We start from the raw sequence: 27,076 nt of genomic DNA, 5'->3' as shown, positions 1-27,076 counted from the left end.
TCTCCCTCAAAAAAACAATGACATTTTGGATCTTGGAGACATTGGATTTTGGAATATTGCATGAAATAAACTCTGTGGCAAACATAATACTTGATATATCATACTAATCTTCAAATGTTAATACCACTTTATGATTTTTGAAGAGTAAATGCAATCTCTAGAAGTAAAAAGCTAACATGACATCACGTCACAACGGCCAAGCTAAAGGTAGCTAATGTTTGGCGGGATGACATTTAGTAGACTTGGTGTTTTTTGAAAAACATAGATGTAAAAATCTAAGCCCCAGACCTAATTTAGGGCATCTAAACAACAACACATTCAAAGAACACATTAACTTTGAAGAGAGGCGACAAGAAGTGCTTGAATACTGACTCATTTCAGGGGTTTAGGACTCATTCCTGCTAAGCTCTCTATTACTACAGGAAAAGGCCGTTGTTTTGAAGACCTCTTTTAAAAAGAAGTTCTGCTGACACATGAAGGCATGGAGAGTAATAACCTCCTGACTTCCAATGAAAGGCAGCATTCAACCCGACTTGTATTCTGACAACAGCCACGTTCGAACCCGACTCACAGTCACATTCATGTTTTGATGACATATAACAGTCTTCAACTTGCCTCACCACCTTTGGAAAACGCTCAGGTGTCCAGGTGAGGCATTCCCAGCAACTTCTTCAAACATTCACAACGAGAAGCAACCCTTTTCCTATTTTGTGTTCCATCGCTGTGGACAGATCTGTTGTGGTGTTGCAAAGTGTTTTTCTTAACGTGTCAGTTTGTGTATAGTTCATCATTAGTGTGAGATAATGATAGTCATCGGGTTAAATGTACATGGATAAAAAGCAGTCCAGTTATCTATTGCTGAGTAGACGGATATGCTGGGTTTAATGTGGCATACTGTGATAGAGAATTATGATTTAATGAAAGAAGATATATTTCTGTAGACATCAAACAGAGACTGTTGTCGTGATTTGTTTTTTACCTGTGCAATCAAGCCTTGATAAACTACGATGCAGAGCTAAGAAAATATAGAAGATGAAAAAGTGACACAAGTTGGCCAGTGGTGACTCGACTTTCTCCAGCCCTCATCCGACAGAGAACCAGGAAGACTGCTGAGAAAACTTCAAACAAAAAAGCAGCACTAGCGCACCCCCCCCCCCACCCCACCCCAACCCCAACCCCAACCTTCCTTGGTTCGCAGTATTTTAGTGCTCCCATTCATCCAGTTCAACTGCTTCATCTACTGCATATTTTGTCAGATTCTCAGGGGCTATCTCACCGCCACCGCTGTCAACAGTATGACTTGTTTTTCTGCTGGATTTCTGTTTAAAAAACTTGGATAAATTGTGTATACTGCAACAGCAGAAATGACAGGAAGTTGCAAAACAGAATCATTAAGAATGGAAATGATTTTGTGCACTTCCACCCCAAGTAGATAATTCAAACTCTGGAGCATATCATCATTTAATTACTTTGTTTGGCGGGTTGGAAAATATATCCTCCAAGACACCTTTGTATGCGGTTGAAAGACGGTTTGTTGTAAAGGATTGTTGTATGGCTTCTGAAAGCCAAGACTTGGAAAGCAAACCATGACATAATGAACTTAGGGGTTTAAACTGAAGCTCTTATTGTCCATGTGATCAAAACTATAATGACTGCAGGGCAAATGTAAACGAACCAATCCAGAATGGAGTGACGGCAGGCCGGTCAGGTTCAGACAGCCCCTGAGAATCTGCTTTCTCTCTCGCAGCAGCATTTAAAAAAAACTCACTTCTGTGCATGCTGCATTCAGTGACCTTAAACAAAAACACAGTTTGCGGATGTAGTGAATGACCCGGTGAATCCGAACTATGATGGAGAATCTCTCTCCGTATCCAAGTCTTCCTCTGCTCCTTAGCACTTTTGTCCCACCGTCACTACCCTTAGCTGGTCGTCGCCGCCTTTTGCATGAAAAGTAAAAAAGAGAAAAAAAAAACCTCTAGCTTTTTCGGGGGTCCCTCTAAAAAAAATGGTCGACCCCTCAGCCTCCTCTCCCCTCAATTACATTCCTCTCACCTCTCAACCCCCCCCCCACCCACCCACCCACCAAGCTCTCTTCTTCCACTCAGGCCTCAGACGTAGCAGAGGTACAGGTAGGTCTTCTCGATGCGCCAGTCTGGGGGCACGTCTTCGGGCTTGTGGTTTTTCATGTGCTTCTGCATGGAGGACAGGCTGGGGCAGTACTCCAGGCAGATGGTGCATTGGTAGGGCGAGGCGCCGTTGTGGGTGCGCAGGTGCTTGATCATGGCCGAGTAATCCCTGGATCGCTGGTGGCACAGCTTGCACTCGAATGGCTTCTCACCTAAGGATGATAAAGAGTGGGGTCGGAGACAACGGTTATATTAGCCAAGTGCCATTCAGCCACAGGATTATGTCCTTGAAGGTGTGCTGTGCCTGTTAATCAGGGGAGGATTCATTTAATACACAAAACAATTCAAAGACAAGGAAAGGATTTATTCATCTGGGAGGTTTTGGTAAACACAGCTGCATTTGAATGTTCTCATACAAACATTGGCCTGGGCTTCAAAATCGTGTAAAAAAAAGGTAAGATTGTAATTTTGACATAACGCCGTAGTCACAATACACTCGTTATCCTCATGACATACTACTTTGTGTGTGTGTTTCTCAGTTTCAATTATCTCACCAACCCATGATGGTAATAGTAATAACTTAAAATGATAGAGATATAGACGCTTAGCCAATTCTACTTCATGCTTGGCGTGGGTTTTGCTGTGGAAACAAGAACATGTGGTGCCCCGTGAGAGGCTACTTTGATCAGTGTTTCTGTAAAAAAAAGCCAAAAACAGTCCGCCTATCTGGAGGACAGTAAGTGCCTGGACTGAGCCGTAAAAGTGCACGCATCAACAGTGACTCAACCTTTGTCAACAACCACTTCTTGACGTCTCTATGTTTTCTTCCAGCGCGCCTGTCCATGCCATTACCTTTCATGGAAGCTTTTGCCGTAAGTAAACTGTAGAGTTGCTACCGTAAACACTTGTATGGACTTACTACAAATACACAAGAAGCAGTGGAACGAGCACATCCCCAGTGCAGTGAATGTGTTAATACTCAACACAACCTGCAGTGACGGAGATGAGAAATAAAGACAACATCTAAATGTGCTAAACCCCCCAGGAATATGTGATGTTTAAATATCTGCCATTCCTTTTTAAAGCCACATTTAATCAATCTGGCACATTACACAAAATGCCCGCTCCCACCATGGAGATCTCCTGGAGGTGTCATAAATCAAAGTGTGGCACTGCTTTCTTGCTGTGGGGGGGCTGCCATATTACAGAAAAGCACATTTCAATTCAGCAACAGCAGCAGCCATTCTAAATGTGCTAATGATTTGAGTGATGGCGGGGAATAATCCACCAGCGCTCGAGCCGGGCAGACGGCAAATTAGACATGTAAATGCTGACCTTTTCCAATGGCATTTGAAATGAGCTGTCGGATGTGATCTAGCCTCGCTCGCTGTCACCTTTCAGCTGGAGGCTCGGGCTTGTGTGCCGACAAAAAAACGGGCGAAGTCGTGCCTCCGCTGTCTGTCCTTTTTGGATCAACGGGGTTAACCTTGACCTCGGCTACGTCTCCATTCAGCCAACAGGCGTAAACACAGCATTGCGGGTCGTCAGGTGTTGCGTTGACACCTGCGTTATGTTGATATTTGCTCTAAAGCTACTGAAATCAATACCTAGTCTTCGAGACATTCGTCTACTGTTCGCAGCAACATTAGATAGTCATCTAGGCCTTGCAACTTTGATTTCCTACGACAGAAAGCTGCAATAACTCGGTCTCCATCCAGGGAATAGTTGTGAACACATCTTGCAGGTCGTCATGTGTAGCCTTGAAGCGGCACGGACACCTGCATTCTGTTGATATCGATAACCGGACTGTAAATAGGGTCACTGCAAATAAGCAGCTAATAATGAATTGCAAATGGGGCCGGGTTATTGATCCGCCATTGGCATTTGGGATGTGTGGAGAGACGAAGGAAGGGGGGGGGGTTATGTTGCCAATGTCGATGATTCATCAAGCAGCTCCCTTTTGTGCGAGGTGGCCTTTGACTGTGAGCTTGTCACTTGCTCTTGTTATCTGCTGTTGCTCTCCGGCTTAACGCAAAGCCCCCTCCCCCACACAAAAGGGGAAAAGGGTGGACGGGGGGGAGCCAATTATTGGACAGGCTGCCTTGATAGTGTGGCTTAACAGCTGGCTTATTGAATGGGAGATGTGTGTGTGTGTGTGTATGTGTGTGTGTGTGTGTGTGTGTGTGTGTGTGTGTGTGTGTGTGTGTGTGTGTGTGTGTGTGTGTGTGTATGTGTGTGTGTGTGTGTGTGTGTGTGTGTGTGTGTGTGTGAGAGAGAGAGAAAAAGAGATGGTGAGGAAGCATAAAGCCTTGGCTGGGTGCCATTCTGGGGAGCTCTTGATATCCTCGCTCAGTCTGCACTCGTTCTCCAGGGCAGCCGGCTTATCACTGTGTCAACATCTTTATGGGGCTCTAAATATACTGAGATCAATACAGAGTCTTCGGAGACATTCGTCTACTGTATCGCAGCAACAAAGATATTCATCTGGGCTTAGCAACTTGGATTTCCTACGAGCGAAGCTGCATTAATGTGTTGGGACGCTGTTGTTGTGAGAAACAAGGTTGCACTCAAATCAAATTGGGAGAAGGGCAAGAATGGGGAGATATCTGACTGATATCAAGTGCTGTTGATATTACTGTATATCCCGGATCTCTGAGGTGCATAATGAAAGTGATATTTGAGATCTAACCCTAAGCTACACCAATGAGATTTTGGATAAATACTCCTTAGTGATGTGGATATAAAGATTTAGTGAGTAAAGACAAGTAACACAACATTGTAAATAACATCACTCTGCTGTACTGCCGCCTTTGAACCAGGCACAGACAACACTCATGTAACAACATTGATATGATATCCATGTATTTCCCAATCCTAGCCACACATATACAGTTCTACTGTACATTAAGGACCAAAATCTTAACCAAAACATCTAGCAGAGCCACTCAGAGAGACGACCCATTCTTTCTGAGAAAGCAATGAGATTGATATCAGTTTTCCTGTCTCTTTGCTAAGTCCGGAGCAGGAGTTGTTAGCCTAGCTTGGCATGAAGCAGCTAACACCCATCTCCTATTAAGCTAGTTAATATACAATGTGTTTTTGTTGTGTGATCTGGGAACAGAAGCAGTTAAAGGACAGATTGACTGAGTAAAACTAAACATGAATACATTTGGATAGCTACAGAAAACCTTGCTTCGGTCATTTTGAGTTACTTTGCTCGTGCAGGTACATCAATGTTTTCGTCGTAAGGTTGCCAGGTTTGGTACCTATGATCCTGCACACTAAAAACCTCAGCTATCTGGCAACCTATACTGTAACTGGAGATGCTGCAGAAGGATACATGTTGTAAATCAATAACTCCCCTCAAACCCTTCCCAAACCTTTGATCATCAACATCAGCTAATGCATCGGCTAACTCTCCAAGAGGTTTTCTGTTAACGGCCACTCTTTGAGTTTTGATGTCAGTACCTGTGTGCACGCGGTAGTGGGTTTCCAGCTGGTGCTTGAGGCTGAACTTCTTCCCGCAGCCGTTACATTCGTAGGGCTTCTCCCCGGTGTGGATGCGCTTGTGGCCCTTCAGCGTGCTCTCATCTCGGAAGCAGCTCCCGCAGAACTCACACTCGTACGGATGGTCCCCGGCTGCAAACATGGGGAAAAACAGGAGCAAAAATGTTACTTTAGGGGTAAAAAGGACAAAGTATAACACTTACTGACTGAGGACCAGGAACCTGTCAAGAACTACCAGGAAATATCAGAGAGACCAACCCAATGGACATTTTTCCGAATCAGAATACCCTTATTTTTATTGTATTTATTCACAGGGATCCTTATTTATTGTTTTAATGGTTCATACCTTTTTACATCCTTTAGTCACCGTATTGCTATATAATGCATTTTTGTGTAAATATATTGCTGTTTTGGGCTCTAATAGAGAAAATTCTCCCCAGTGTTTTTTCTTCTTTGGTTTTCTCTGCAATTACACTGTTCTGTTTCCTTTGTGCAGAATAATTGTCATGTTTACGTTCGCTAGCCGCGAGATGTATTATTGACCAGCTTCGTCTGTCAGAGCATTAATGGATAACCTCGCTGACGTATGTTTATATACATCAATAAGGTTTTAAAACCTGCTCTCTGCCAAGGTAATATGTAAACAGTGTGATTTAGCAAATGGCTCCAACAGACAAACAACAGAAGTAGTGTATACCTGCCAATCGACCTATTCAACCCAGCACTGAGTAAACTGCACTGACTCTTTATATTTTCATTATGACATAAACTAACTTTACAAATGAAATGATTTGGAAAAAAAAATATTAAGGGAACTAAGGGTTTTACAAATATTTGAATTAATTTAAATATTTTAAAGTTTCATAAAAAATAAAACATATAGGTTTTTTTTTTTCACCAGAGCCGAGTCTGCTCTGCTGTGATTGGTCAACCGCTTAGAGAAGTCCCGCCTCCTTAGCCTGTCCCGTACATTATGTTGGAGCGCTAGCCAACAGAAGTGTGAATGTTACATAGTGATGTCACTATGTTCCGGATGTAAACAAAGGAGTCGAATGGAGGCGTTACATGCAGGGAGAGAAAAACTCCCTCTGGAGGGAACACCTTTGCAGACCATTCACATGCACTATAACCTATATAAACACACTACAGGGAGGGGAAAACCCACAAAGCATCACAGCGCCTCTTTCAAAGCAGAAACAGATAAAGTTATGCATTGCCCTGCACACCTGTGGATCTCTGCATACACACATCATTTAAATGTTTTTACCCTTTTCCTTTTCCTAGTCTCAAATGTATGCAATGAACGATACGGCCTCACATTCGGCGTGCAGAGTGAAAGCGACAGCATGCTCCACCTTCCCCCCCGCAGGGCGGCTGTAATGGATATTCACATGTCAATGATCGGGGATATTATGATTTGCAGGAGGCTCCAACACTAATTGTGTTCTGGTGTTTGATGAGGAGCAGCTCCTTGCGTCATTTGCTCCCCCCCCCCCACTCCCTCCGTGGGTTACGAGTAATGTTGTGGATATTTATTAATGTATTTCCCTCCGCCGCGGCAGGTTTAAGTCTCCGTCAATGACCTATGCCTTTCATTATGTGGCTGTCCGAGCAGCAACGTGCCCAGGAATAAATTGCATTTCTCGTTATGTGCAGACGCCACGCTGTTAGGAGACAATTTCACCTCCATCCCGCAGACTTTATTTAACATTTAATATCTGTATGTACAGTACACTCGTTTATCTGGAGGGAGAAACAGACAGAGGGATTAAAGGCGGATAAAAGGACACCCTCACATATTGGACCATTTCGTTCCTTTATCTTTTTTAATGCCTTTCTGTTTCTTCTTTGGGTCTTATTTTTGAATGTTGGAATTGTCTGGCTACAAATAAACCTGCCTTGTCTTTAAATCCAACAAATCAAACAGAAAATCCACTGACTACAAGATGGACATCCTAGAAGTTGATGACATTTTCGATAACCCTTACATCTTTTCTCAATGCCTTGTGTGTTATTTAAAAATGTTTGACTTGCCAGGCTACAAAAAAACCCTGATTGCTTTTACTTATTTATCATGTTATATCTGTATACGCAGTACGCACATTTAATTAGAAGGAGAGACATACTTGGGGGATTAAAGAAGGAAGGATATGCTGACCACATTTCAAGTTATTTTTATTTATCTTTACATCTTTTCACCATTTCCATCCACAGAATTGTATGGCTGGATTATTTAGCAGCCAATCAAGGACTAAGTCTCTCATTTTTGTATTTTTTTTAATGTCCTTTTGTATTTTTAAAAAATGTTTCTATTGCCTTGTTGAAATGAAACCTGCCTTGCCTTTCATTCCAAGAAATCCCCATTTTTTTGCCCTTCCTAAAAGACGGACTCCCTAAACACATTTTCCTCATGCTGTACTTCAATAGTAGAAATGGGGATGGAGGTGTGCAGGAGGGAGGGGGTTAAAACAGAGAGAGGGATGGAGCAGCGGGTGTGGGTGTATATGGTGAGGAGGGAGAGGGGAGCGGGGGTAAAAATCAATAAAAGTGACAGTCTTTATTTGTCTGCGTGAAGTTATCAGTGGCTCCCGCTGTAAGACATTGTGCTCTTTCTAGCGTTTCAGCCGCAGCAGAGATCACAATCCATCACCGAGCGGCGGCTGCAGACGCTCACAGAATAATAATCAGACTCACCTGACTTTAATTAGAGAGCAGATCAGAGGCAGGGAGGGACGCTAATACTCACGGTTATTTACGCCTAATGTCCTGCTGCTGCAGCACGCTCTGCAGGAGCTCCTTCCTTTGTTATCTTAATACAAAAAGGGCCCATTATGCTTTCTGGCATTTCCAGCAGTGTGTATATTGTTTTTCGTGCATGTAAATGGTCTGTAAAGAATAAAATCCCCAAAGTTCGCCCCCACCCACCTCAGCCTGAAACGCCTCCATCGGACTCCTTTGTTTACTCCCAGAACATAGTGACAATACTATGTTATCCTCGCGCTTCTATTGGCCAGCGCTCTAACATATGGTGCGTGATAGGCTAAGGGGCGGGACATCTCTAAGCGGTTGACCAATCACAACAGAGCTGGCCTGAAAGGCAACAAAAGCGGTCGGATAAATATAGTAGAGTACAATGAAATACTCAAGTAAATACAAGTACAAGAGTAAATGGACTTGTTCCTCTTGAGCCCACATGGCAGATGAGGAGCACAGCATGGTGATCGGACCCCTGGGTGCCCCCGAGCATCACCACCTGCGTCTCCTGACCCCCCTCCAACACCTCCCTCCTCCCTATCACGTCCTCTGACACCCCCTAAGGCCTGTGGAGTGTGTGTCTGTGTGTGTGTGCATTATATACGGTAAGAGGCTGTAAATCAGCAGCTCCATCACTCTCTCTCTCTGGCTGCAGCGCCATCAAATACAGCTGCGAACACAAAACACCGCCGCAGACAGCAAATTGGCTCTGGGTTTCACACACACACACACACACACACACACACACACACACACACACACACACACACACACACACACACACACACACACACACACACACACACACACACACACACACACACACACACACACACACACACACACACACACACACACACACACACACACACACACACACACACACACACACACACACACACACACACACACACACACACACACACACACACACACACACGCACACACACACACACAGACCAACAGACACACACACACTTACACACAGACACACACACACTTACACACAGACACACACACACTTACACACAGACAGTGAACAACAACAGAATATTAATGAAGGTCTGGTCAATAGAAAGAGTGTGTCGTGTTTGTGTGTTTGTGTGTGTGTGTGTGTGTGTGTGGACAGCTGTTAAGCCCACAATGTGTGTTTTCCGTTACAATTACTAGTTAGCTAAGCATATTCAGGCAGTATCCTTTACGTGTGATAATCCAGTTACATGTAGCCTGTTACTCCCCAAGCAGGGTCTGAATATAGCGTATTTATTTTGGATGTTTGACTGACTTGCAAACACTTATCCCCGCTGCTAAGACTTGACAAAATATCTACTTTAAATGCAAATATTCTTTAGATATGCATGTTTTTAAATAAAATACCTCCATGTCTGAGCCCCCTGCCCACCCCTATATCACGCTTTGACATCACCTAACTCCTGCAAATATCATGCAATAAGGATATAGTGTGTGTGATGTGCAGGTGGAGGAATAAGAGTGACGTGGTGCGATTAAACGCTGAAATAAACACCATTAAACGTGATTTTTTTTCATCCTAAATGTTGACGCAGTGTCGGCGAGGCTGCTCTCAGAAGATAAGGCAGCAGACAGGTAAAATGAGGCGCACGTAATGAACGCCCATAAAAGTGCTTTTTGCTGAGAACTGTTTGTCAATGGCTTCAACAGACTGGGGATCCGTCCAATAACTGAGATGTGTATGAATAAAAAGCTGTCTGAGCATTAGAGGAGGGTTTAAAAGGACGGAGATGTTGTTACCTGCAGGTGATCCTCGTTACATTGACTGAGAAAATACCTGGGAGAACATGTGCATGTTTTTGTGTGCTAAACAGTCCTGCAAGCATCTATGGAAAACATACAAAATCTGACCTAAGAAAAGTATAAACGACAAAAGTACTGCAAGGAAACATTTCAGAGAGAAATGCATAATATTAATTTATCCGATGCATAGTGTCATTATTATAATTATTGTAATTAATATTATTATTTTATTATTATTATTGTTAATAATAATATTTTATTTATTATTTTATTTATTATTTTATTTATTTTATTATTATTTTGTTTTTTTTAAAGATCAATTAAGTTTTATTTTTAATCATTTTAATAGAAACAGTTTTTGTCAGATATAAATCATATGCTTTTCCATAGTAACTCTCCAATAAATGGAGCAGGGTAAAAGGTGCAGTAAGTGTCTCTGAACTGCAGACATAAAGAAGTAAACAGTAGCTGAAAGTCTAAATACTGCAGTACACGTATCAGTGCTCGAGTAACAGTACTCAGTTACTGCAGCATTTCTACCGTCTGTATTTGTGATGTTGTGCACAGTGAGAAAAAAAACTGAATATGAACACATGGAAATGAATCCCATTTCACCAGCGAGGGAGGGATGGCTGCTGTTCTCCCCCCCGCACCCACCCCCGTCTGCGACCTTAAATAACAGTCTCTCTGTCAGAGCAGATTTAGCTCACCGGCTCACGGATAAATATTTGAAACGAAAGCAGAGAGATGAGAGCAGGCGGCCGATTTACACGTCAGGAGGAAACACCATTACTGTGTGTGTGTGTGTGTGTGTGTGTGTGTGTGTGTGTGTGTGTGTGTGTGTGTGTGTGTGTGTGTGTGTGTGTGTGTGATGGGAGGGCAGAGCTGTGACAAGTACATTTACTCAAGGATTGGACATATTTGTAGTTGAGTATTTTCCATTTTCTGTACTTGTACTTCTACTCCACAAATTTGTTTTAAAGATATAAAAATACATTCATTTTTTTATAGAATATGTGAAGGTCAAATATATATTTGATGTTACACTAGTGTCTCATTATCAGGTAAGAAATCAGCTCTCACCTCACAAGATTTCTCTCTGTCTATATAATAGAAAATATATACAAATACAACATCTAAAAAGGAATATATGTGAGGGTCATATCATCACTTGTTATTTTAATCTCTTTATTTCATTTATTGATTTGATTTGACATTAATACTTTGACTTCTAATTTTTATTCAAATCATTTAGTATTTATTTATTTATCGAAATAAACATTTTTTACTAATAATTTTCTTAATATGTTATTTTGTTTTAATGCTTAAAAATGTCTCAAAAAAATAAACTATTTATATAATACTATATAATATCAATAGTCCAAAATAATAATGAAAGGAAAATACTTTTTAAAAGTTTATATGATTATTAAAATATGTGAAGGTCATGTAGACTTTGTCTTATTTTAATTCGTTCATTTTAATTATTTATTTCTAATTGTTATACAAATATTTAAGTAGATTTTTAATTATATTTGTATATATTTATTTAATTCTAATTGTTATACAAATATTTAAGTAGATTTTTAATTATATTTGTATATATTTATTTAATTCTAAAATTGAGCAACTCTCATGAAACCCAACTGTTGCCTCTGATGTTGAGGTAATCCAAACTAAAGTAATCAGGCTACTTTTACATTGTGATACTCAGATTGGATTACATTTTTTCACAGGTACCTAGTAACGGATTACAGTGTTAAAGCCCCCCCCCCGGTGTAAATGTCACCTGGTCTCGTCTCCAGATGAGTCTCTGAGCCTCGTGTGTTAAATCACAATGAGGCAGCGGCGCAGAAGCAAATCGTTTAAAAATGATGCGCAGTCTTTTGTCTGGGGATTAAAAAGTCAGACAGTCACACTGCCAGCATGGAGCCAGAAATAGGTCCTAATTTAACCCCCCCTCCATCCTCCGTAAAAAAGAAAAAAATATATATAGCAGAGGAGGGGGCACGGTGTTCCTCTACACTCACACTTTGATGTTCCTAATCGCATTCACAGTATACTTGGTTTGTAGAAAGCCAGGAATAGTTCAAAAACCCCACAAGTTCACCTGGAGACGCAGTGGCAAGAAGCTCCGTACATTTACTCAAGTACTCAGATCTTGTACTTGAGTAAAAGTAGAAGTACTCAGATCTTGTACTTGAGTAAAGTAGAAGTACTCAGATCTTGTACTTGAGTAAAGTAGAAGTACTCAGATCTTGTACTTGAGTAAAGTAGAAGTACTCAGATCTTGTACTTGAGTAAAAGTAGAAGTACTCAGATCTTGTACTTGAGTAAAAGTAGAAGTACTCAGATCTTGTTCTTGAGTAAAGTAGAAGTACTCAGATCTTGTTCTTGAGTAAAGTAGAAGTACTCTGATCTTGTACTTGAGTAAAAGTAGAAGTACTCAGATCTTGTTCTTGAGTAAAAGTACAAGTACTCAGTTCTTGTACTTGAGTAAAGTAGAAGTACTCAGATCTTGTACTTGAGTAAAAGTAGAAGTACTCAGATCTTGTACTTGAGTAAAAGTAGAAGTACCAGAGTGTAGGAATACTCTGTCACAGTAAAAGTCCTGCATTCTAAATGTTCCTCCAGTAAAAGCTGAAAGTACTACTCTCATCTAAATGTATGAATAAATAAAGAATCCTCTCCGTAAATAAACTGTGTTGCTTTGACCTGATTTAATGTGGTTTCAGCTGAGCTCCAGCAGCTGTGGAGAGTAGCACCATTACCTTCCATTTCCTTAAATAACTACAGGATTTGTGTTTGCCTAATATTACATTAAATATTAAACACATTTTAAAGCTATTTTATTATTTAACACTTTGTATATAAAGGCACAAAGAAATGTACAATTAAAATATTTGTGAAATAATAAATGAAATTGCAAAGAAGACATGAAATCCTGTGCCCAGAAGATCTCACTCTCTTAATAGAAATAAAAAACATTTAAAGTTCTATTTTCATTTAGAAATAAGTGCCAATATGGATGCACGTTCACTGCAAAATAAAGCAAAACGTACCAATACTTAATTATTAAAACTCTGTTACAAGTTTAAGACTTCTATTTAAAAAAAGAGTCAATATTCAAATGAACAAAAGTAAAACCAGTGTTTTTGTCCCATTTCAGAAGCATAAACATAAAAGCCTTTAATCTTTTACTGATGACTATCAAGAACTAAGAAAAGTTACTTTAAAATAAAACACTTTATCAACGCAAAAGACTCAATATCTTAGTAAATATACATTCCATATTATTGACGGTGTAGTTTGTCAAAGTTAAGACAGTTTAAGTTACGTTACTGTACCGAGTGGATCAGTAGTGCAGTCCTGCATCATCTGCATGTCATGTGCCTTATCACTGTATGCATGGGCCTGAGGTGCGTTCACTGACCTGTGTGAGAGCGTAGGTGGCGTTTGAGTGCAGTGTGGCTGGGGAAGGTCCGGTTGCATTCGCTGCAGATGTAGCTGCGCACGCCGGCGTGGACCTCCATGTGCTGCTGCAGCGCCGGCTGCGTCTGGAAGCGCTTCCCACACAGCAGGCAGAAGATGGCCATGTCCGACCCTGCAGAGACAACCAGACAAAACAGGGGGTTAGTGACGAGGGCTCTGGTGAAATATTTAAAATGGCACTGATCCCCTCGAATTAACACACGTCAACATGACCCCTTTCTGCTCTGCTCCATTGTGAGTGTGGTTTCACTTATAGCGCATTGTTTGGAGATAAGGGCAAAGGGTGATGCAAGTTCACTGTGAGCTCTTATTCAAAACAGACAGAGCAGTAAATCATTAGTGGCAGGAGATGGAAGTGATGCACAACATCTAATGTAGTATTTTTCGGACCTGGGTATTACTTGGAGTCAAAGTGAGAAAAAGTCCTGCATTTAAATTTTTATTTAGGGGAACATATTAGAATCAGAGTATACTGTACCAGAAGTAAAAGTACATGCATTTAAAAAAGATGGCTGAACCAAAAAGACATTTCAGGCAGTGACTCTACTTATAATACATCGATCTTTATTTGAAACTGGATTGTATTCCTGCTAGTAATCCGGTAAAACATTACTGTGAGGGAAAGCAGTTGCCTTTACAGTTTGTGTCCTGATAACCTGTTACATGTTATCCATTACTCCCCGTGCCTTCATAGCTGACATGAAGAAAGCAGTATTTATAGGATTAAAGGTGCGCTCAGTACTCGTGTTTCAGGGTGGGTGTGCACCAGATAAAGATCTCCTATGCAATACTTCAATTGAAGCTCGACTCCGGTGCACTTTTTCCGGCAGAGATAAAGAGTTGCAAGAGCACAAACAAACACACTGACACAAACACACACACACACACACACACACACACACACACACACACACAGGGCTGCACGCTACCTTGAACACACTCCCTTCACACTTTTTCAATTACCAGGCTGAAGGAAAACTCTGGGGAAGGACTGAGTGTTTGCAGCTCAGTTTCTATTTCATCAGTCAATAACACATCTTTGGGGCAAAGCTGACACTAATTTAAAAATCTATGAAGAGCAGCCCGCCTCATGTTCATAACCACTGGAGGAGGAGGAGGCTCGCGACAGCCTCCACGCCAAATCAATCACTGTCTCTCTCCTCTGAACGCCGGAGAAACGAGGGAGGAGAAGAGACGCAGCGCTGGAGGACGATAATAGGAGGAAGGATGGAGAGGAGAAGCGGCAGATAAGAGTAGGAGGAGAGGAAGGTGATGCACAAACCAAGGAGAGAATTTACAAAGCTTCCCCGTTGCAAAGATCTGTCTCTGTGCTTCAATTCCTGTCGAACCGGAGAGAGACCAGAAGTGTCTGCAGGACAGAGAGCCTGAAGTAAAAGCAATAATACTGTGGTCTTAACATTCTCCTTCTTCTAAACCCCTGGACTTTTTTACCAGGCAGGTCAAATCTTAAATGCAAACCAGTGCATGCATCCTCCTGTGCTGTATTTTGCTCGGCCCTGTCTTCGCTTGCTCTTTGTTTCTATCAATGAAGACGCTATTGATCGGGGTCGATCGCTGCAGGAACCCCTCCAGGTCTGCAGGTACTTAACGAGCTTTGATTGACAGACATGCCTCCTGCTCACTTCCATTCTCCCCCTGCCTCTCTCTTAGTGCACCATGCATCTTAAACCTTCATCCTGCAGGCCGCAGAGGACAGAGCAGTCCAGAGTCTGTCTGTTATTGTACGCCTCTGTTTCAGTGGGTCTTTTGGTAACGTAAACGCCGCAAGGACACTTTTCTTGATCGTGAACAAAGGAAGAGATTAAGGGTTTGGAAGGGTTTTCAATTTGAAGGATTTCCATGGTTTTTGTATTTCACATTTTAGTTTGCCTGTTCGTGAATACCATCAGGGATCAGACTGGAAAAATGCATCTTCTATATCCATAAATTAAATCACACTTGGCTCTGTCAGTGGAATACTATACACTCGACAAATGGTCTTTGATTTAAATAGTGTTCCTGATAATCAGTGTAAATCTGTGAAAGCATTTACATGTAATCAGTTAAAACATATGAGGAAGGTTTAAAGGAGACTAAGATTCAAAACAAATATCACTCAATGGCTGTCATTGTATGGGTTTGGTTTGCAGAGGAGTATCTGTTCGGACAGGTAATCTCAAAGGGGTGAGAGACTTTGGGCAGAAATGGAGAATTAAAGGAAGAACGTTGGGAATGTAAAAGGTTATCTGACCTCTGACCTAAGGTCGTAGCTGAGGCGTGGACACGGAGGAAACATGAGACCTACACACACAAACAGAGGTGCCGGACAAAGAAATGACAAAGAATTTTACTTTGAAGTCCGCTAAGCTATGTCCCAAAGCTTTGAGTGAGTGTGTCAGAAAGTATTTAAAAGGAAGTCCGACAGAACAGGAGAGTACAAGCTATGAGTCGATGCTCGTTTGAACATGCTAAATACTTCACATGATGACAAATAAAATAACTGACGCTGAAGCTGAGCGTGCTTTTCGCAACATCGCCTGCAGGATCCAGACTTTTGGTGCAGACTTTGAAACATCCTTTTATAAATTGTGATATTTAAGGTGTTACATCCGTCCCTTTCTCTGACCCAAGGTAAAAATAAAAGGAGGTAATTGTTAATTAAACGCATATTTCCTTATCTATACTATCTATCTATATAAACACACTTGCCTCACCTTCACACACATCATTTTCTTCACCCGTTATATATTTTAAATAGATTTCCTTTAACCATATTAACGCTGACTTCACCTGGTAGTAGTAATCCTGATCTCTACTACTCCCTTTTTCTGTTCTTGCAACAGTTTTCCACAGTTCCTGGAGTGCTGATTAGTCTCGGAACAAAATTAAGTGGTACAAAGTATACAGTCAGTGCAGGGATAATGTGTGTGTGCGCGTGTGTGTGTGTGTGTGTGTGTGTGTGTGTGTGTGTGTGTGTGTGTGTGTGTGTGTGTGTCACAGGAAAAAGTAAATGTACTGTCGGCGGCTGATAGATGAAGAGAGCCGTGTGGAGATAAAACTGGTGGAGGAAAGGAGTTGACCCGGGAGGTCCATTACAGTGCAAAATTGAGTCGGCCCAAAGTGACACCTGGTGCCGGGGAGAGGTGTGTGTGTATGTCTCTGTGTGTGTGTGTGTAGGTGAGTGAGTGTGTGTGGGGAGGGGGGTGTCTCAGGCCTGTTTTGGAATAATTCACCTCCTCTAACCAGCCTCTACTTCTTCGCCCACCTTCTATTTATAAAGGTCTGTCTGTGTGTGTGTGTGTGTGTGTGTGTGTGTGTGTGTGTGTGTGTGTGTGTGTGTGTGTCTGTGTCTGTGTGTGTGTGTGTGTGTGTGTGTGTGTGTGTGTGTGTGTGTGTGTGTGTGTGTGTGTGTGTGTGTGTGTGTGTGTGTGTGTGTGTGTGTGTGTGTCTTAATGGGCAGGAGTGGCAGGGCTGCTGTTATTTAAGTGGAGGACGGACGGGGGCCGGTAATGGAGAGGAATACTCCCCCCGATGGGAGGTGACAGTGGTCGGATGGGGAGAGAGGTGGAGAGTAAAGGAGGAAACACACACCTGCAGAGAGTTTAGGGGAGTACACTGTACACTCTTATTATAACAGCAATGCATAAATTGTAATACTGCATGTATTTAAATTATGTACGTCTAAATGAATATGTATGTTTGATGTTTTAGCCCTATAGGAACTCCACTGCAGTCTATTACCTTCTAATATAGTTATTCCATTTATTGGTACATTTCTTAAATGTAATGACTTTAATTATTTAAATTTATTAATTTATTTACAAATGTATTCCTGTTTGTATTGATTGATTTTTGTGTTTATTAACACTATTTGTTTATGCATGTATTTAATTCTTCTCATCTCCTATCCTCCGTAAGTTACAGGCTGAGCTGCAGAGCGCAGGACCGACACAGAGACAGTAAAGCGACCCGGCGGTGTCCTGCTCTGCAGAGCGGAGGAGCTGCAGAGGTAATGAGGCAGTGAGCAGCGGGACTGCAGCACAAGGTGTTCAATCACACGCCATTACTCCCCCCCCACACGCACACGCCCACTACTGCTGCCACTGTCACTACTGTCAATATCAATCCATAATAAGATATAGTTTATCTATAAAGAGGGACTGTATCCTGAGAGAGTTATCGTTAGCAAAGGGGACGACAGACGGGGGTTTATCTTCAGTTACAGTAGTGTAATACCTGGGTACAAGTACAATACCTGCATTCAATTTACTCAAAGCTATTATGCTGTTTGGGGTTTAAGGTAACCAATCAGAGCACACTGGGCTCTGGTTTCAGACAGAGGGTGAAAAGAGGTGCTGCAGCACAGGCAGTATGAGAAACATAAAGAGCTTTTTGAACTTTAAAGCATGGAGACATGTCCCAGGAGAGACACTACATACTGATATACACCTGAACATCAGCAGGAGAGGACTCTTTAAAGTAGAGACACTACATACTGATATACACCTGAACATCAGCAGGAGAGGACTCTTTAAAGTAGAGACACTACATACTGATATACACCTGAACATCAGCAGGAGAGGACTCTTTAAAGTAGAGACACTACATACTGATATACACCTGAACATCAGCAGGAGAGGACTCTTTAAAGTAGAGACACTGCATACTGATATACACCTGAACATCAGCAGGAGAGGACTCTTTAAAGTAGAGACACTACATACTGATATACACCTGAACATCAGCAGGAGAGGACTCTTTAAAGTAGAGACTCTACATACTGATATACACCTGAACATCAGCAGGAGAGGACTCTTTAAAGTAGAGACACTACATACTGATATACACCTGAACATCAGCAAGAGAGGACTCTTTAAAGTAGAGACACTACATACTGATATACACCTGAACATCAGCAGGAGAGGACTCTTTAAAGTAGAGACACTACATACTGATATACACCTGAACATCAGCAGGAGAGGACTCTTTAAAGTAGAGATGCTACATACTGATATACACCTGAACATCAGCAGGAGAGGACTCTTTAAAGTAGAGAAGCTACATACTGATATACACCTGAACATCAGCAGGAGAGGACTCTTTAAAGTAGAGACACTACATACTGACCTGAACATCAGCAGGAGAGGACTCTTTAAAGTAGAGACTCTACATACTGATATACACCTGAACATCAGCAGGAGAGGACTCTTTAAAGTAGAGACTCTACATACTGATATACACCTGAACATCAGCAGGAGAGGACTCTTTAAAGGAGTGTTTGTTACTGTACTTTTTTGCATCCCAGTTTGGTAATCCCGTTATATGTTATCCATTTCTCCTCAAGCATGATTCAAACTAACCCAACCCCATCAGGGCTGTTCAGACTCAGTGTCCTTTACATCCCTAATGGTCTCGATGTGTTCCAGTGTGACACGTTGTGCAAGACGCAGGCGACAGTTGTTCTTCGTCGCTGCTCGTTCTTCGATGTCAGGGCTTTCTAAAACCAGCAACGCTTCAACCAGCAGTCACAACAACGTGCCTCCAGCGAGCAGGATCTGTGTTCACCATAGCCTGTATATATAAAGGTTTCCACACACTCCCGTCACAACATCCTCTCTGTCTGCAGAGGCTGCTGCTCTTTAGCTGCGTCTCCCCTACGAGTGTTTGTTGTTCGTGCCTTCATCACACATCAGGGTCTCTGTAAAGGTCGCCCAACACCTTTTTACACCCCGGTGTCAGCGGAGGAACGGGTGTTGTCTTGAAAGAACAAATAAATGCCGTCTGTAATTTACTCCGGTGCGGAAGAGAAAAGGTCCCCGGTAAATGTTAGGACAGGAAGGACTTCACACTGTAGGGGCTGTTAGCAGGACCCCCGCCGTGCAAGTGTTTATAGCCCAGTTTTAACTCAACGGTCATCAGGAACACAACTCAAAGTTGTGTGTGAGCTTGTGTGTATTCAACCAACCTATTCCGTCATTTTTGATCCTCAATATCTTGAGAGCCATTCTTACTCTCCACGCTGCAAACCTTGCTCATTCCTCTGTTCATTTTGCACATTTCTGCACAATGCTTCCTCTCCACAACTGCACAGCTCTTCCCCTCTGAATTCAGATGTAACGCACACTAGCAAAAGTCAACGTGGACACAGTGACGTTGCCATACAGTTTTTTTTTTTCAACTGTAGGGTAAGATTAGCGAAACTAAACAGGATAATCGAAGTTCAGCAGATTTAGCGGTGGGATTAGTGTTGAGAAAGTAATTAAAGTAATAAGAATTAGCGCCACCTTTACCAGCTGTGACGGCTCTCTGCTCAAAGCCAGTACTTTAAATACAAATAGGACGTTTATTTTCATGCCAATATGACAGGGCTTTTACCTGCATGCAGTATGTATACACTACAGTAGTGTTACTTCTGCTCAAGTATGACATCTGATCACTTATTGCACCTCTGCAGGATCTATAGAACTCATTTGTTTTTGACAGGGGAAAGACACACACACACACACACACACACACACACACACACACACACACACACACACACACACACACACACACACACACACACACACACACACACACACACACACACACACACACACACACACACACACACACACACACACACACACACACACACACACACACACACACACACACACACACACACACACACACACACACTTTACAAAACATGCATTGCATTCAAATTACATCACTCCTCACAACCTGAGCAAATAACCTCCGGTTCGTCTCGTGCAAACTGTAGCTAATGGTTTAATCTACGCAAGTAAACAATCTTTTATGACTGTTTTAGGCCCTGAACTCGCTTCTGCATCACGCTGAAATTTCCACACAAAGAGTTGTTAGTCTGTCAGTGTTAACCTGCTGAGGATTTCTTCCTGTGTACCTACTCTCTCAGTTCTGGAGCTCATGCACAAACCAAGCTCTATTCACATCCTTCTGCTCCAGAGAAAAATCAGCATCACCTTTGTGCTCGTTTTCAGCGTCTCATTCAGAGCATCCTGACCTCCAACTGTGCACAGCATCCTCTCACATGTATCATCAGCTGTATGTTCTTCTGAACGCAGACGCTCCGTACGCATGTTTGTGTATGCTCCATGAGAAAAGCAATGCAATGTTTGTGCCGCTGCTAATTGATCTGAAACACCTCCACAGAACTATTTATTGATCAAACAGTGGGAGGGAAGAATGACTGTTGGCATCAGAGAGAGGACTCTGCAGCTGCATGCAGCAAATGTTACCTTCAGTCCTGGTTATGCTTTGTGTCGTCCACATGTCAGGTTAACAAACATAACAGCTAAATGAAATACTCGGTAATGATTTGATATCATAATAAAAAAGAGGACATTATTCCTGATTGGAAATAGCTTGGTGTTCATGGGCATTGTGTCCTACAGTTAGATACTAGTAGACATTTAGGGAGACTAGAAATCATTATAATCAGAATTTATTAATTAATCGCATGGGGGGGAAAAAAAGGGTTAATTAATTAATCAAATTGTATATATTTTTATACATTATTATTTTATAAAATATTAAAAGTTTTGAATTAAATAAATATTCTACAATTATATTTATTTTTTACATTTTATAATTTTCTTAAAATAAAGAAAATATTAGTATCAAATAAATAAATATTTATATTATTTTCCTCTTTTTTATTGGTATATATATTATGTATGTTTGTATGTATGCTGTGTGTTGTGCAGGGATCCTGTGTTGTGCAGATGAGGATATTTCCTGATATAAAGACCTCTCCCTGTCACTAAATGGCCAGTTGAGCTGCCATATGGTGTCGCTGACATTATCTCTGGGTAATTAATATGGCATCTCGCCTGGCATCTGGTGGCATTAATCTCGCTGCGAGCCGTTCATCTTCCAGAGTCAGCGCCGCTGCGAGCCGATGTGAATTATCACTGCCCGAAGAGACCAGGAGGAAGAGACCAGACAACAAAACACTGATCTGTTGCATTAAAACACAACAATGTGCTTTTTCCCAAATTAAATCTGCTTTGTAACAAACAAATGTAACAACGATCAATGCAACTGAGGTGCATCATGGGAAATGTAGTATGAAAGGACTTAGAGGTTGGCCTATCTCAGGATAGTACTCAAGTTTTTTCAACAAAAAAAAATCTAAAATGCAACAAAAAAAATGTCAGAAAGTATTGAAGGAGGGACTACATTTTATTTTACAAATTGGGGTTAAAGTTTACAAGAATAAATATAGAGTAAATGTTGTAAAAATACAACAACTAATAAAAAATACTTTCAGTTGATGCGGGATATTTTAATAAGAAAAGAAAGTCTGTATTTCTGACATCAAATTTGCATTTACCAAAGATTGAAGTTGTGGTTCATCATAAAGTGATAAAAACTAATGCTGGTCAGGTGCATTATGGGAAATGTAGGAGGATTTGGGGAATTGGCCAAAGCTAAGGAATAATATTCAGAATATTTCTGTACAAGGACATAAACATATTAAAAACCAATGCTACTCCTTATTACAATTAAATACAGTACATGAGTACACATGAGCTTTCAGTTCCTATCCAATGCAACCAAGGTGCATTATGGGAAATGTAGGACTTTGGAGGCTGATTTTCACAACAAATCTATCTTGACCCCCAGCTATTGAAAATGTGTGTCTTCAGTGTCTGCAAATAGGGAAAGTATTGTAGAATAGACCCTTAGTTTAGGTCTTCAGGAGAATAAAGCAGAAGTACACTAACTAAAATAAACAGAGAAAGGAACATCTGTATTCCTGCAACACGTCTCCTGAACCAGGTTTTAGATTTCTAATTTAACACCCCGCCCGGCTGCAGTGCATATCAATCCTGAAATGTCAGTACAGACTTTATTTACCAGCATGTGTTTGTTCCCCCCCCCACACCCCCATGCTGACTGTAAGGCTCATACACAACGCTCGCTGGGGATTAATGTCTCCGTGAGAAACAGAGGGAGCTCCTTCCTCCTGATTTACAGTCGGCCTCCTCCTCTTCTTCTCGTGGTCTTGCGGATCATTTACAAAAGTCGGACCATGCCTCCCACCGCCATCACCCCTTCCTCCCCTCCATCCTCCTCACCCCTCCAATCCCCACAAATCCGATTTAATCAGACAACTTGTGCAGTGTGGCTGGGAGTAAGAAAAAGGATAATTAGTAAACAGAGGAGCTACTCGCCAGGCTTCATTGGCATTCGCACCGGGTTACTGTGTCGCATTTAAAATGCAGTCTGATGAAGTCTACAGAATCAAACCATTTGTTACTCCTATTGAGGAGGCTTCGGGCTACTGGCAATTAAATTGGAATTAGCGCTGGGGAATGAGATACGGCAGATTCATACCAAGGAGAGGAGGGAGGACGGGGGGGAGAGAGGAAACAGAGAGAGCCCTCTGTCTGGACCTGGCTCTGCTCTAAACCTGGAAGTGATTCGCTTTCCTTTTGTTGATTTCCTGCATGAGTTTAGCTATCATTTTTAAATCCAAACACAATCCAATTAGCCTCAAGTCTATTATACGTCTGACGTACGCTGGGCGATACGGAAATATAATCAAATATAAAGATGTTTTTGACCAATAAATGACAGTTTTGTAAGATGGTTTCGCAAAATATTCAAACAATTTTCGTAAATAATCATCGGGAGGTGGACTTAATGACTAAAGAGGTAAAAGAGAAGTAATATAAAGGCTAATTCATTGAGAAAAGCACATCTTTCCACTCTTATGCAGCCTTTAAATACAGGGAAAGACTATTTAATACTAACATGGAAATGGAAATGAGCATCATATGTCCTCTAAAATATCTCAAATCTAGCACGATATCCAGTCTTATATCACCATATCAGAAACACTGACGAGACAGGGTGGACCATTGGTGGAAAAGTGGATTTAATGACTTAGTGTGTCAAGACAAATACGAGGAAATCTAGAATTAATTCAGCCGTTAAAATGTAGTGAAAGAAACGTATGATATCCTAAATCTAAGAAGACGTATAAGATAGAGCCCTGTACTGTACATCTGATCTCTTTAAACTCTTTTTAAAGTAATATATGGTTATGAAACGAGCAGAAGTGACAGAGAAAGAAATGAGTAAATGTTTGGCTTTGAGAGTTCATAACATCCCAACATCATCACAGAGATAGAAAGCAGAACTGTGCTCGCTCTCAAACTGTGAGGAAGCAGAAACAAAGAGATGCCATTTGCTCTGCCACAGCTGACTGGGCACAGTGGAGAGAGCTGGTCCACTGGAGGGGGAGGAAGAGGGGAGGAAGAGGGGGAGAGATGGATGGATGGAGAGAGTAAGAGAGAGGAGGCGGGGAGGTAAATGAAGTGGAAATGAGAGGCAGCAGCTCCTGGTCTACAGCTGGCCTCCCTAACTCTCAGCCAGAGAGGAGGATCAGACTTTTAATTTGCATTTAACAAAGATTTAAACTCCGATAACACGGCTGCAAACATGTTTGTACCAGAACCAATCACACAGAGGTGCATTGTGGGAAATGTAGGAGGAATTTGGAGAAGTCAGGATATCTACACCAATTTTGTCCGTAGTTTTACTCAACTTAAGTACAATTTTGAGTTCCTTTATTGGAGTATTTCCTCTTCCTGGTACTTTAGACTTGAACTGCACTAGATATATTTTATAACTTGAGTTAGTGAAGACGCAGATTCAGATTAATAATAATAAATATAATCAGAAACGTATTATTGCAGATGAAACTGAGTTGATTCTTTGGAGAAATTCATAGCAACATTGCAATATATATAAATATAGTTAAAGTAAAAGCAAGTTGCAGTAACATTTTTATTTTACTCTATATGTTGATATATATTATTACATTTGAACTGAAATAAAGTTTTGAAAGGCAGCTCTTTTCCTTTTCTACGCTGAATATTATAACTATTAAGAAGTAAGAAGTGTATTATTGTTTTGCACATCAGTTTACCACTAAAAACCGTTGTTGAGGTATCCTAATTTAAAATGGTGTTAAAAAACAATTAACACAACATTTAAGTTCAAATAGAGTAGATTTGAATAATAAATATTATATTAATAAAATGTAATGATGTGAAACGATGTCTGAAACCAGAACAGCAGTCAAAAACAAGAAAGTTAAAATACTAAACAATAAAAATGGTATACTATTTTATCTAATCATAAAAATAAATGAATAAAATCTAATAATAATATAAAAAATGAACAAAAACAAATCAGATAAACAATACCAGCTCAATAAAGATGAAAAAACAAATCAGATTAAATTGGGAATTAAAAACGAGGCCTTTAAAAAGCTGTGGTGTCGGCATTTAAGTCTTTACAGATGAATGATGCCTTCTAATGTTTAAATAGAGTTATTTATGACAGTGTGTCCTAATACCTGTGCATTTAGTAACGGCGGATATTAAATCCTGACTCACAGCTAAATTAAAATGAGTTGTTTTTTATGGTGACCTTTCAGAAATGACTAAAGCCAAACACATGGTGCTTTTAGTCAGAATAAATAGTAAGTGCGCTGATCATTATCCTGGTGAAGTGTGTGTCCGTGCATGCGTTCCATAAATGCACATATGCACTCAGATGCTTCTCAAGGTTAAATACAAAGATGTTGTTCAAGCAAAGTCCATTACTGCTGGAAACCAATGGAAATAAATGAGGGCGTTCGGTGGGAGGCGGGAGAATCCCACGGAGAAATTTGCGCAGCTCGCTCATTTGTATCCCCAGTTTTCTCCACATAAAATGCTCAATTGTGTGTTTACAGACGAAGCACCACGTTTAAGTGCAGTCTTATTTTTCTCCTTAACAGGAAATGGGGACGTTTGCTCTCTAAATATATATCAGAGAGACGCAGGCTGACGTAGAGCCCTGTCACTGAGAGTAATGATCCTGAACATCCTCTCAGATCTTATTCTGAGATGCTGATTCACCGCAGCGCTTTCATTCATAAGAAAGGGTTTTATGTAACCATCAAAAAGGAGAAGAGGACCGACGCACCCATGGAAAGAAGACCCAAATATATAGGATTTCTGAAGAGTATATGGTAGGAGGAAAAAGATGAAGAAAAGTGGCAGAAATCTAAAATTACTACAACTTAAAGTAAAGTACACAATACGCAGACTAGCTCTGTATAGTGTTCTATTTTTACATAATATACCCTGTCTATATTGCATTACAATAAATATAAGAGCATTTTAGAACTGTTTTAATATAAACTTCACAAAAGTACATCGTTTTGGAGACTAATAAGCATTGGTTGATAGGTTTATTTCCGCACATTACACCCTGAGATATCAGAATAATACAGATTATAATAAAACAATAATTTAATAATCAAATAAAAAATATTCTTTAAAAAAGTTTGCACCGAATTGTTTTAAAGAATAAATATAAAATAAAATAAACACTTCTAGAAAAGTTTGTTTACACATATTACACTTTGAAATATATCAAAATAAATCTGATAATATAAAAGAATATAAGAGCTAAAATGAAAGTGAATTTACGCACAAATAAAGAAATGAGCAGCCGAAGAAAAATCCCCTCGACCAAAAAGCTACCTGGTCACTCACACACACACACACACACACACACACACACACACACACACACACACACACACACACACACACACACACACACACACACACACACACACACACACACACACACACACACACACACACACACACACACACACACACACACACACACACACACACACACACACACACACACACACACACACACACACACACACACACACACACACACACACACACACACACACACTTTTACCCCCTGTCCTGCAGAGGAATTTCAAATCTCCCCTCGCCTTCCCAGGATTCATTCTCCTCACTGGCCATCTGGACAGTGGGGGCAGACAATGTAAAAAGAAAAGAGGTGGTGGTGGTGGGGGGGGGTTACAGGGTTGCAAACCCACATTAGTCACAGGCTCTTAGGTCCTTCGGCCCATACACACACACACACACATACACACAATAAGGCTGAAGCCAAATGACCCCCGCTCCCCCCCCTCACTGCTGCTGCTGACATTGTCTTTCCTGCTGCTGGACAAAGGGCTTTTAGCACCTCACTCTACTGTCCACACACACACACACACACACACACACACACCCTTCTAACACAGACAGGATAGGGGTGTTGTTTGTTTTGTCAGACGGCTAAGGGGTCGGGGGGGAGAAATGAGGGGAAAAAGCACCAGACATGAGAGAGGGGTGTCTGAGGTGTGTGTAAGTTAAAAAAATGGACTGATACGTGAAGAGCGTAACGAAATCCTGAATGATGATGGGCACAATGGGCTTAATGTAGTTACTGTAGGGCTTTTGTTGGGGGAGCGGAGGATGAGTATAGAGGTGGAGGGCTGACAGGAAGTCACGCTGCAC

The 27,076-nt window shown here is 41.2% G+C and overlaps 1 protein-coding gene across 2 annotated transcripts in view; it reads right to left on the bottom strand.

The window, feature by feature from the left end:
- Nucleotides 1-2,092: 2,092 nt before the first annotated feature.
- Nucleotides 2,093-27,076, bottom strand: part of zbtb16a (zinc finger and BTB domain containing 16a) — a 138,428-nt gene continuing 113,444 nt past the window's right edge. For both annotated transcript variants that reach the window (XM_063894569.1, XM_063894570.1), the window contains 3 exons: nt 13,594-13,764; nt 5,595-5,765; nt 2,093-2,338 (listed from right to left, as the gene is read on the bottom strand). In XM_063894569.1, the coding sequence (XP_063750639.1) occupies nt 2,109-2,338; nt 5,595-5,765; nt 13,594-13,764 (572 nt within the window). In that variant the 3' untranslated portion in view covers nt 2,093-2,108. The remainder of the gene's footprint in view (nt 2,339-5,594; nt 5,766-13,593; nt 13,765-27,076) is intronic.

Source organism: Eleginops maclovinus, chromosome 11, assembly GCF_036324505.1.
Source record: "Eleginops maclovinus isolate JMC-PN-2008 ecotype Puerto Natales chromosome 11, JC_Emac_rtc_rv5, whole genome shotgun sequence".
Classification (NCBI taxonomy): domain Eukaryota; kingdom Metazoa; phylum Chordata; class Actinopteri; order Perciformes; family Eleginopidae; genus Eleginops; species Eleginops maclovinus.
Note: the sequence above shows the minus strand (reverse complement) of the source record. Positions and strands in the feature narration are given on the sequence as shown.